At 42.2% G+C, this 13318-nt stretch overlaps 1 protein-coding gene across 3 annotated transcripts in view; it reads right to left on the bottom strand.

Moving 5' to 3' along the window:
• Positions 1 to 5006: 5006 nt before the first annotated feature.
• SLAMF1 (signaling lymphocytic activation molecule family member 1) overlaps positions 5007 to 13318 on the bottom strand; it is a 33731-nt gene continuing 25419 nt past the window's right edge. For 2 of the 3 annotated variants that reach the window (XR_003522855.1, XM_027609739.2), the window contains 2 exons: positions 9072 to 9164; positions 5007 to 7678 (listed from right to left, as the gene is read on the bottom strand). Coding sequence is in view for 2 of the 3 variants with exons in the window: in XM_027609739.2 (XP_027465540.2) it covers positions 7628 to 7678; positions 9072 to 9164 (144 nt within the window). In the remaining variant the exon portion in view is untranslated. The remainder of the gene's footprint in view (positions 7679 to 9071; positions 9165 to 13318) is intronic. The other variant, XM_027609741.2, reaches the window with a different exon arrangement.

Consider the following 13318-nt stretch of genomic DNA (forward strand, 5'->3'; position numbering starts at 1 on the left):
TTAATGAATTAAAGAGAATTGAATTCATATCAATATCTTTTCTGACCACAAAGGTATGAAACTAGAAATTATGCAAAGAAAACTGGAAAATTCTCAAATATGTGGAGATTAAACAGCATGCTACTGAATAATTAATGGGTCAAAGAAGAAATAAAAAATTTTAAGATACCTTGCAATAAATTAAAATGGAAATATGACATATCAAAATTTGTGGGATGCAGCAAAAGCAGTTCTAAGAGGGAAGTTCAAAGCAGTAAATACCTACCTCAAAAAAAAAAAAAGCAAATAAATAACTTTCCACCTCAAGGAACTAGAAAAGGAAGAACAAGTGATGCCCAAAGTTAGTGGAAGGAAGGAATTAATAAAGGCTAGAGCAGAAATAAATGAAATAGGGATGAAAAAGAAAATAGGGAAGAAGATCAATGAAAAGAAGAGCTGGTCTTCGAAATGATAAACAGAACTGAAAAGACTCTCACCAATAAAAAAAGAGAGAGGGGTCAAATAAATAAAATCAGAAATAAACCCACACATATATGGTCACATAATTTATAACAAAGGAGCCAAGAATCTACAATGGGGAAAGGACAGTCTCTTCACTAAATGGTGTTGGGAAAACTGAACATTCACATGCAAAAAGTGAAACAGACCACTATCTTACACCATAGACAGACTAACTCAAAATAGATTAAAGACTCGAATACCACAAGACCCTAAGAAGAAAACATAGGCAGTGAGCTTCTTGACATAAGTCTTGGTGATGATTTTTTTATTCTGGCACCAAAATCAAAAGAAACAAAAGCAAAAACAAATGGGACTACATTAAACTAAAAAGCTTCTGTGCAGCAAAGGAAACCATCAGAAAAATGTAAAAGCAACTACTGAATGGAGAAAATATTTGCAAATTATATATCTGATAAGGTGCTAATATCCAAAATATAAAAGAACTCATACAACTCCATTGCAAAAAAAAAAAAAATCCAATTAAAAAATGGACAGAAAATCTGAAAGGACATTTTTCTAAAGAAGACATACAGATGGCCAACAGGTACATGAAAAGATGCTCAACATCATTAGCCTTTAGGGAAATCAAATTAGAACCACAATGAGGTACTTCTACACATCCTTTAAAATGGGTAAAATTAAAAAGACTCACTGGGTTGGTTAATTTTATGTGTCAACTTGACCGAGCCATTGGATACCCAGATGGCTGGTAAAACATTATTTCTGAGTGTGTTGTGAGGGTGTTTCTGGAAGAGGTTAGCATCTGAATTGGTGCACTGAGTAAAGCAGAGGAAGGTTGAATTGGCTCTCTGTGACTGACTGCCCCGGCTGAGACATCAATCTTTGCCCTTCGCCTGGGGCTCGCACCATCCATGCTCCTGGTTCTCAGACCTTCGGACTCTGACTGGAAGTCACACCACTAGCCCTCCGGGTTCTCCAGCTTGCAGACAGCACACTGTAGGACTTTACAGCCTCCATCATCATCATGAGCCAGTTCCTTACGAGAAACCTCATTCTAGCTACCAGGTAGATATCCAATTGGTTCTGTTTCTCGGGAGAAACCTGACTCCCTGTTCCAAATGCTGGTAAGGATGCGGAGGAACCAGAACTCTTACACATTGCTGGTATATATGTACCTAAAATGGTTGCTGTAGATTGAATGTTTGTGTCCCCCTAAAATTCATACGTTGAAACCTAACCCTCCATGTGATGCTATCAGGTGGTGGAGGCTTTGGAAAGTGATTTGATCATGAGAATGGAGCATTCCTGAGTGGGATTAATGCCCTTATAAAAAAGGGTGCAGAGAGCATCCTCCGTCTTCCACCATGTGAAGACACGGCACAAAAACAACCATCTACAAGCCAGGACCTGGGACCTCCAGGCACCGAATCTGCTGGCATAATGACCTTGCACTTGCTAACCTCCAGAACCGTGAAAGATAAATTTCTGTTGTTCATAAGCCAGCTGGTTTACGGTCTTTTGTCATAGCAGCCTGAATGGACTAAGACAATATTACAAGCACTTTAGAAACCAGTGGCAATTTCTTAACAAGTTTAACTTCACCTACCACATAATTCAACTCTTCTACTTCTAGGCATTTACTAAAAAGAAATGACAGGATGTGTCCATACAAAGACTTGTACACGAATGTTTGTTGCAACTTTATCTGTAATAGCCAAAAACTGGAAACATCCCAAATGCCAATCAACAGGTGAATGGATAAACAAACTGTGTTATATTGATACAAGAGAATACCACTCAGCACTAAAACATTAATGCACATGCCAACATGGGTGAATCACAGTATAATCATGCCAAGTGAAAGAAGCCAGACACAAAATGTACTCTAAGTTCCATTTACAGAAAAATTTTAGAAAATGCAAACTTATCTATAGGGACCAAAAAAAAAAAAAAGAAAGAAAGCACATCAATAGTTACCTGGTTGGGGGATGGGTGGGGCAGGTGGGTAGGATCACAAAAGGTACAAAATAACTTTTGGAGTGCTCATTATTCTACGTACAGTAATTGTTTTACGGTGTATACATATGTAAATACATATATATATATATACATATATTTTAAGCATATTTTGGAGTCTCCTACACATGTTTTCTTGAGTAGAGAGCACTTTGGGAACCTGAAACTCAATTTACACTGTGTTCAATTTTTGTTGCAAGTATGCAGATTGACTGAATATCCCCAAATGTCAGACTCTCAATATTACTGTTAGACATTTTATATATTTGGTGTCACCTTTCCTTGGAAAATGGTGTATTCTCTAGTGATTCCTAGTCCTTGAACTTCTGTCAAGTAGTCGATACACCTGCTGTCATCAAGCCTCCAACATAATTCCTAAATTTCCTTTTTATGTGAGCTCTGTGCGATAAGCACATTGTAGTGTGGGGTTTGAGTGAGAGCATGCATGATGATAAAAGGTAGACGCAGTCTGCTTAAAGGATGTAGTGACCGTAAAACTTTCAGGTACCTAACAGCATAGCATTTACATCCATGAAACAAAAATTGCTTGAAATACAATTAGAATTTGTCAGAAGGATGGCCATGTTTCTTTTTATTCAAGTTGACCTGGCCATGTGACATTTTCATGATGGTGCCCCTGGGCCAGCTCGCTGTAGTGTGTCCTCCTAATTTCTTCTTGGTGGAGCATTACATCCACAACCAGGTCAGACAGAAGCCACATTTTCTACTGCCTCGTTCTTTCTCTCGCCAATATGTCCTAATGCCTTAATAGACTGTCCTACATCTGGAAACCAATCGGTTCTACTAGCGATTACATATTACATTTTAAGAAACATATACAGATCTATATTTTTCCATCAGTAATAAGAATTAATTAGTATTGCTATCCCTACCTCCTAACAAAATGACTTAGCATTTATTTCTCTCAGTAAGCTGGAATGATCTCCACATTGTGAACTCCATGGGTCAATTCCTTGTTCTCTTCTTTCTAGAATAATCACATAATTTTATCATCCGAACCAAAGGATGTTTGAGATTTAAAAGGGCACTTAGCTAATTAATACTATTTGATTTCTGAAATATTAATATGTTGGATGACAAATTGGTTTTTATTATAATGGTGAACTGGAAAAATAGTTTCATAAAAATATTTTCAAAAAATTATGTCTACAAATAGACAGACTTCTGTCTAAAAATGACATAATTTTAATGAAAATTAAAATAACTACTAGATCACATACTTGATTGGCCAAGAAAATCAGCTAATATCAAGTGCTATTGAGGAACAGGGACAGAAGCTCTAATGTACTGTCAGCAGGAGTATATATTTTGCAGAACGGTTGCATACATTTAGAGAGTAAAATATTTGCATAGGTATTTGCATAAATTATGCTTTTTTTTCCCTCCTCTTCCTAGTCTCAGGTCGGAAGTGTGACTGCCATAAAAGTAAATCTGATATCTTGGTTCGTTTTGGTTTGCTTTGTTTTTAAATTCTGAGCTGCTGTGTCTTATCTTCAGCTGGAAATGTTCTACTTCATTTCCATTGTTACTTCAAACTTCTTACGTAAAATAAGCCTACTCTCCTCACTCCTGAAGTCTTGGCTTTGGTGCACCTCCTCTGCGCTAAATGAGCATCCCTTTCTTCCTCTGCTGAGGAGACTCCCCATTCTGGTTTGCCCGGCCACCGCCCCATTGTCATTACTAACAGCACCTCCTTCTTTTCACGCGAGTCCCAGTAGGTCACATGGTTGTCTACCTAGCATAAGGCTGCGATCATCGTCTGTGCTCTTTGCATCTCCCACTAGATGACGAGCTCTGACACTTAGTAGGAACTTAATAACTTTGTTGAATGGGTGAAGCGCTGAGTAGGAGTCTTCTGTGACAGAGACTTACTGCAGCGAACCTTGACTAGAGTCGGCCACCAGTCCACCCTGGGCTTCCTTGTCTCCAGGGGAGGGGTCAGCTCTCCCCGCCAGCCTGTCAGTGTTGTGAACTGATGTGAATCCAGCCACCGCTTCACTGAGCCCCGCCGCTACTGAGTCCTCCTCCTTCAGACGCGGAAGGGTTTTGGCGAGGCTGGTGTGGAGGGGACGGTGCTGCGACATCTCCCTCTTGTGGCCGCTGTAGGCAACGCGTCACAAATCCCTTCCGACTTTCAACGCAGCCTTTAGGTGGGTGGCTCTGAAGACGTCCGCCCAGATTTCGTTTGGGTTTGAGGTAGGGTTTGGGCATCAGTATTTTTTTAAAGCTACCCAGGCAACTCTATTATTGATATCACCTTGGAAATATTGGCAGGCGTGGGCCCATACAGCTGTCTTCTCTGGGGGACGGTGGCTCCTGACTCTGGTGACTGGGGGGCACAGACCTAACCCTTGCCCGCATCCCAGGAAAGGGACAGACAGCTTCACAGCTCATCAAACCCAATCAGCCACCCTCAGTGTTTCATTTTTTTTTAAGATTTTATTTATTTAGTTGACAGAGACACAGCGAGAGAGGGAACACAAGCAGGGGGAGTGGGAGAGGGAGAAGCCGGCTTCCCGCCGAGCAGGGAGCCCGATGCGGGGCTCGATTCCAGGACCCCGGGATCATGACCTGAGCCGAAGGCAGATGCTTAACGACTGAGCCACCCAGGCGCCCCCACCTCAGTGTTTCATAGCTGCAGAAGCACAAAGCTGTGGAACGTGTCTTGCCATATTGCTATGTTATGAATCTTCCAGGTAGCACGAGACAAAAGGGCAAATTCCTTGATGGACTGTCCGAATTTTATTCATTTCCAGGAGGTAGAAACAAAAACTCAGGAAGAGACATAACTTACTGTCATCAGTGGTTCTTCAGCCCGCCTGTGCACTGTTCACCAATCGCATCGGTTTGTAGGAGCAGAGTTAAGTGTACTCAAGAGGCTTGGGACTACACCCAGTTGCATTTTGGAGCCCAGACCCTTAAAACCGAGAATGGTCTGTTCCTCTTGAGTTCTCTAGAATTCAGAATATGCTCAGTCAAAAGAAAACATTAGAAAAGAAACATGGGGAAACTGGACTCTAAAGTATCGGTTTCATTTTTTAGGCCTGAGGAAAAGGAAAGCTCCAGCCCCACCAGCAGTGCCCCCAGGGAAGGGGGTGAGCTGAGGCGTCTGCGCTTTCCGACTTGAATCTGGAGCCTGATGGTGCAGAACCTGACATCTAACCGTCATTTGAAGGACAGCCTGAAAGTCCACAAGACACAGCCATCCTCCTCAGTGAGGTCTTGAGCCTCGGTCAGGGAATCTTGAAGAGAGAGCTTCTTCTTTCCCCCTTTCTTTCCTTCCTTCCATCGGGTAGAATTCGGCCACAGAAAAAAACCCAAGTGTTGAGAACTGACGTGCTAGAACACTCTGAGTTGTAGGAAGGAACTGAGTGCTCATAACCCCAAGGTTTACAAATCCTTGATAGTAGCTTCCTCAGTTTTTGAGAACAGACAGCTAATGAGCCTACATTTATACGAGGGTGGTGTAGTGGACTTTTTTGTTTTTTGTTTTTTGTTTTTTTCTTTTTTGCCTGCTCAGTGTTGAATCTCGCTTGTGTTTGCGGAATTCCCTAACTTGTAAGAGGCAGAACTCACCAACCACTGTGAAAGTGGAACATGTCAGATATTCACTTCCCAGCCTCCCTTGGAGGCAGAACATGGTTGCATGACCTAACACTGGCCCCTCAGTCCCAGACTCTGAATTAGAACCTAGAACGGAAGAGATGAAGGGACGCTGGAGAGATCACTTCGGTGCAGACAGCACGCCAGCAACGTCGACTTTCCAAGTCCAGCGGAGGCAGGGAGGGGGTGGAGGAGTCGGGGTCTAGTTCCAGGAGGACAAGAGCAGTGCAGCAGGTGCCCAACATCCCTGCGCTGGAAAGTCGGTACCCTTGTTATACGGTCAGGAGATGGCTGGTGGTTCCTGAACCAGTGTTCACCAAGGTCTTCCAAGAACCTATTTAACCAACTGAACTAAGAGCTTAAACTGAAGCAGGCCTGCCTGAGAGCAGAGAATAGGAAGAAAATAGGACTTTGCTAGAAGAGGCTCTTTCTGTCTGCAGCCTGCAATTTAAGTTATTCAGCATGCAATTATTTGAAGCTGTTGGGTTACAATATGTTAATTTTCTACATCAGGATACATTTAGTGTGAGAAGGGGAGTGCAGGTGCCTGGTAAAGACCCAGATGTCATGAGGCCATGGATGTGAACGGGTTCAGGACACAGCGAGAGCATCTTAGCTGAGGATCCACAGGCGTTGCTCAATGGAGTAAACAGAGAAGTAGGGATTTAAAGATCTTTTTGAGAAGTGAAAGATCAGCCTGGGACAAGTTCTGATTACGCCGAGTTCCTCTGTAACGGCGCCACCAAACACCTGTCATGTTTCTTTAAACCTAATGCCATCTGCACGGAATACTTTTAAGTATTCTTATACTTAAACATTACATATGTAAGTATATATATGTTATATAATATTAAACTTAAATATTCTATAATTTTTTGAGAATCTCAGGTGATTTTCCTTCCATTATTCAAAGCTCAGAGACTTCACAGTCATGTTGTCAGTTTATTGACCCTTCAGCTTCTCGGTTTGCAAATAAAATACTATTAGCTTCTTTCAGAGAATAATCTCAGAGTGTTCTACATATAATAAGGAGTTCACCCTTCACTGCCCGTCCAGAGAGAGAAAGTGAGGCGCAGAGCCTCGATCAGGTCTGGGTGGATCGGGGTCAGCTCCCAGGACCAAGCACAGGCAGCCGAGACGTAAGACATTGCAGACGTCAGCTGTCTGAGAGAGGTACTAGATGTCGCAGCTTCCTGCCTTCAGCTCTTATTGTCCGGTCCCAGCACGGAGCAAGACAACTGGAGGTCTGGGCCCCCTGGACCCACATTACTCGTTCCATCTGCTATGCCACAAAGCTGGAAAGCTGTATCTCTAGTTCTCTCTTCCAGGCCTGGGCTCTGGGGAGCAGGCTGAGTGCTCAGAAAGCCTCAGTCCCTTGTCCATCCCACAGGTGGCTGTGGAAGAAGCATCCCCGAGGAGTTGATCTGAGAAGAGTACAGATGTGCAGAGTGTCACGGGAGCTTGGGACATGGAGTCAAGTTCAGTGTTTATTCCTTCAGGAAGTCCCTTCACTGAGTCTGTGGTGTCAGCTCTCTGGAAGTGTCACACTGGCATAGACTGTGATGGAATTTGGTTCCTGGAGACAAAACAGAAGTCTGTGAGCAGAGGCACCAGCTTCACAGGCTACAAATGGAAAGCGCGCTGCTTAGTAAAAGGAAAGAGTCTCAGGTATCAGGTGGCGCAGTGACTTGCTGGGAGCGGAACCTCAGGGCTCCAGCTCCCTTCCAGGTGTGTGCACCCCATCACCATTGGGGAGACCCAGAAGATGTCTCTCTTTGCTCTCTGCCCTGACCTTGCCTTATAAGGAAAACCATTTGCTTTGCTGTTGGGCACAGGGCAGAGTTGGAGAAACCCAGAGAATTCTAACTGACGGAGCTTTAGAAAGGGATAGTGAGACCCAAAGAGAGAAGGAAAAATTGGAGCAGAGACGGGAGAGGAAAGACAGGACTGCAGGCGAAGACGTTTTCTAGGTAGAGTAGATTCAAGAGTCAGAGAAAGACAGGAATGGAGGAATTCAGGAAGTTTTGCTGTAAAATGTGAAATACAACAGACTGTTTTTGATGAAGAAAACATCACTAAAAATCTACATTATTTCTTAAAGCTTTTTAAAATCGGAGTCATGTATTTACTTCCCCCATTGAATAGGACAGTGTTCTGAGAATAGACCTCCGGATGCAGACAGGGCATCCTCCCAGGCATCTCCGGGTGTGAGTCCAGTAAGAGCTTTGAGGCAGAGGAGTCAATGTAGGCATTTCTGTGGCCTTTTGTTCCTCAATTATCTCCTAAAATGCTTTATTTATTAGAACGCCACTGAAGCCAAGATTTCAGCCCAGAATTTATTTCTGTCCATTTAGGAAAAGAAATAATTCCTATCGAGTAAACTTGATCCATGCTGGTCTTGCAGTGGGGGTAGATAGTGAGGCTTAGTCTGGGCTGCACACCATATTCTCTTCCGGGCTCATGCCAGGCACAGCTCCAGTCCTAAACATTCTGATGAAACTGGGCTGGATGGAGCCCCCGCATGAGCCTTTTTACAAAGTTGTCCTGTGATTCTGTGATGCAGCTGGACTCAGGAGCTCTTGGACTCGAGATGCAAATCCCAAATGTAAACATGCTCTGGGGAGGCTGTTTTTTTAATGGATAAATGTCTGGTTGCTCACCATGAACTTTCTGATTGAACAGAATCCTAGGAGAAAGCTCCAGGAATCTTTATTTTTAGCAAATATGCCAGCAGATTCTGATGTGGTTTTTGGACAGCTCTCGGAGAAACACTAGTGAACAGAGAGAGAGCTGTCCCATGTGAGCAGCCAGGAGGGGTCCCCCGGAAGTCCCGCAGCCAAGACCATGGAGGATCCTTGAGACCCGCTTTCTAGGGCTTGCCTTCTCCACTTCAGGACTGTTTTATTTCGGCTCTACCCAGGTCCCACCATCCCCTCCCTGAAGAGAAGAGGCTCAGAGAGATGTCTCACCTGGACAGGCTCTGGGACAGGTTCTGTGGCAGCAACGTAAATGGTGGTGCAGGGGTCCTGAGCTGGCAGGGGATCAGGTTTCTTCTGAACAGACTACGAGAGAAGCAAAGAAAGAGGAAATCAGCTGAGCAGAGTTGTTTCCATCTGATTCTCCCCATGGAGAAGCACAAGATCCAGAAGCTTTGAGCCAGAGAGCCCCTCAGAGTCAACTGGTCCAGCCTCCTTCCCAGGTGGAAATGCTCCTGCAAATTCCCCAGAATTCAATTCTCAGGGCTTTGCCTGGACTCCCCCAGTGGCATCGTGGAGCTCACAGCCTCGAGAGGCAGCCCACTGCACCATGAGCCCTTCCCAAATGTTGTACGTCTTCCTGATGGTGAACCAGGACTGCTGGGGCTGTCCCCGGTGCAGTTGAAGGGAATGGGATCTTCATAACATTTGTCTCACTCCTGTCCCCGAGTTCATACCATCCTACCCCGCTGTTCCTGCTATTCCTGACTCTGACAGGGTTTCCTGTGACTTCTCTTTCCTGTGCAAGTACTGAACTTAATAATATAATAAGCATAATAATAAGCATACATACAATGTTTTCCACAAGTGCCCATTTGTCTCACATCAACTCTGCATGTTAAATCCCGTTGTTATATTTCACAGAAGGAGAAGCTAAGGCTCAGAGAGACTTCATACTTTCCTATGTGCATTTAATCATTGTCCACATTATTAGTCTTTATATGATATATCAAAGCTAAGCGTCCCACGAGGCCTCTCAGCTTAAAGTGGATGCTCTTCCCAGCGTTCTGCTCTTCTTTGCTTACACCAACTTATAATGACCTAAATACCCCAGATATTTAAAGTCTAATTTATACATGATGGCACTTAACTGTGCGATATTTAAAGCACTCCGATATATTTACATGTTGTTTTTTTTCAAACAGACTAATTATTCCTATATTTCTTCACATTCCCCACAAAAATAGTACTGGGCACATTTTTTAAAAATCCATTGATGTTACTTTAAATGACTTACAATCCATAATACCAGGATGAAGTCAATGTAGGGGTAAATTGAGACCACATCCCCATTAAATGGAGGTAACAAGACTTATGCCAGGGAAGTCATCCTTTCAACACACTTCAGGGACACCAGTGTAGGATATTGCTACTCCCCACTTCTCCTGGATGTAGAGCAAGACTAGAAACTAAACATGGGTTTTAACTTGAGAAGCTCAGAATCTTGTCCTCTGATGGAAAAGGTAAGGAATTAAAAACATTTACTGGAGGAAAGAAGATTCAAGGTGGGACATGATCTTTCTCTTTATATATTTGATAGATTGTCATGTAGAAAAAGAATTAGATTTGTCCTGTAGAGTCCTTCGGGTTTAAACCAAGATTGGAATTTGGAGATTCAATATAGTGAAGATCTTTCTAATATTAAGAGATGCTCAAATGTGGAATGGATTGCCTTGGGAGGCAGGGAATTCGCCATTACTGGAAGTGCCTGGGGTAGACCAGGGCTTCTCATACTTGAATGTACATATGCATTATGTGGGTGTCTTGTTAGAAAGCTGGTTCTATTTCAGAAGACTTGGGGTAAGCCCTGAGGTTCTGCATTTCTAAAAATGTCCCAGGTGATACTGATGCTGCTTATTCACAAACTGTATTTTAGCAAAAAGGAGCTAGCCAACACTTTGGAAGTAATAATGAGAAGATAACTCAAGCAGTAATTGGGTGATTCAAATAGATGACTTTCAAGATCCCATACAACTCACAGATACTATATTTCGGAGAAAAAATGAATTTAAGAAGAATTACTTGCAATAAGGAGATAGATGAAGAGAATGTGAAACAATTTAAGAGACCTTCATCCCTGCCTGTCTTCCTGTCTGTGAAGACTTTGGTATGACCTGACTTAGAGGCACAAGGGAGAAGTTAGTAACTTAAGCTTTTCATGTTTAGTGAAGAAGTTTGGCAAAGGAGGAAAAAAGTATAAGGGAAACCACCTATACTTACTTCTTCAACACAACATGGTTAGCACATTGTTATTTTTCCCTTCAGGATTTTAACCTGGATTTAGGGAATTCTCTTAAACATAGTTGTAATAACTTAGTACATTTTTGTATCCCTGTGTCTTCAGTTAGGGCATGAGTCCAGGGAGCGTGATTTACAGAAACTCCAGGGGTGTCATTCTCACATATTTTTCATGAGCAGTGTTTCCCAGAGTTGTACAATGTAGCAGTCCTGAGAAGACCTAGGAGAGTTCCCTAGCAGACAGCAAATGTATGTTACATAATTTTCCCTGTTACCCTAGTCTTTATAATGGTATCATATCATTGTTACAAATAAGAACAAAGAAAATATTAACATTTAATCATTGTCTACGTTATTAGTCTTTATATGATATCATATAGCATTGCAACTATGAACAAAGAAAATTGTAAAAACGTAGGTAAGTGCAAATGCATATTGATGTATAAAACAATAACAATTATGTCTCCTATGTTTAAAACATACATGAAATTAAAATAATGGCCAAAAAAGGCACATAAATCAGAAGGTGAAGTTAGAGGGAAGATGAAGTTTTGTCCAGGAAGAGAATAAACATTAGACTTTGGTGAGTCAAGGATGCATTTTATAATTTCTAGGTTATCAACTAAAAAACAGGAAAAAATTTGCTTAATTATTAAAAGGGAGGAGAATGGTGTAATAAATTATAATTTAAAACCCTCCTACACTGTTGGTGGGAATGCAAGCTGGTGCAGCCACTCTGAAAAACAGTATGGAGGTTCCTCAAAAATTTGAAAATAGAGCTACCATACGATCCAGCAATTGCACTACTGGGTATTTACCACAAAGATACAAATGTAGGGATCCGAAGGGGTACGTTCACCCCAATGTTTATAGCAGCAATGTCCACAATAGCCAAACTATGGAAAGAGCCAAGATGTCCATCGACAGATGAATGGATAAAGAAGATGTGGTATATATCTACACTGGAATATTATGCAGCCATCAAAAGGAATGAGATCTTGCCATTTGCAACGACGTGGATAGAACTGGAGGGTATTATGCTGAGTGAAATAAGTCAATCAGAGAAAGACATGTATCATATGACCTCACTGATATGAGGAATTCTTAATCTCAGGAAACAAACTGAGGGTTGCTGGAGTGGTGGGGGGTGGGAGGGATGGGGTGGCTGGGTGATAGACATTGGGGAGGGTATGTGCTATGGTGAGCACTGTGAATTGTGTAAGACTATTGAATCACAGATATGTACCTCTGAAACAAATAATACATTATATTTGTATATGTTAAAAAAAAAAAAAGAAAGAAGAAGAAGATAACAGAAAGGAAAGAATGAAGAAGGGGAAACTGGAGGGGGAGACGAACCATAAGAGACTATGGACTCTGAGAAACAAACTGAGGGTTCTAGAGGGGAGGGGGTGGGGGGATGAGTTAGCCTGGTGATGGGTATTAAAGAGGGCACATTCTGCATGGAGCACTGGCTGTTATACGCAAACAATGAATCATGGAGCACTACATCAAAAACTAACGATGTAATATATGGTGATTAACATAACATAATAAAAATAAATAAATGAATAAAAATATAACAGCTTCAAAAAAATTATAATTTAAAAGATTCATCCCTCAGAGGAACCCCTGACTCAGATAACTTTACCCGTGAGTCCTACCAAATATTTAAGGGAAAAATAGCATCAATCCTGCCCGGAGGAAATGTACCCTGTAGTGGGTTGAACTGTGACCCCCAAAAGATGGGTCCATCCAGAATCTCTAAATGTGACCTTATTTGGAAGAGGATCTTTGCAGATGTACTTAAGGTAAGGATTTTAAACTCAGGTCAAGCTGGATTAAATCCAGTGATGAGTGTCCTTTTACTGTTAAAAGGAAAGGAGAAGACCCAGAGACAGAGAGAGAAGAAATGTATGCAGAGGTGGAGGCAGAAATTGGAGTTCTGTAGCTACAAGCCAACTAAATGTCAAAGAGTGCCCGGAGCCACCAGAAGCTGGAAGAGGTAAGGCAACATTTTCAGGAAGAGCAGGGCCTGCCCACACCTCCATCTTGAACTTCTGGCCTCCACAGCTGTTAGAGGATGACTTTGTAGCTTTAAGTCTCCATGTCTGCAAACATTTGTTACAGTAGCACTGGGAAATGAACATGCACTCTTACTCATCTTGTGAGATTAGCATAATCTTGGTATCAGAACCTCCATTACAAGAGAGGAGAAATGC

Source organism: Zalophus californianus, chromosome 10 (genome assembly GCF_009762305.2).
Source record: "Zalophus californianus isolate mZalCal1 chromosome 10, mZalCal1.pri.v2, whole genome shotgun sequence".
Taxonomy (NCBI): Eukaryota; Metazoa; Chordata; class Mammalia; order Carnivora; family Otariidae; genus Zalophus; species Zalophus californianus.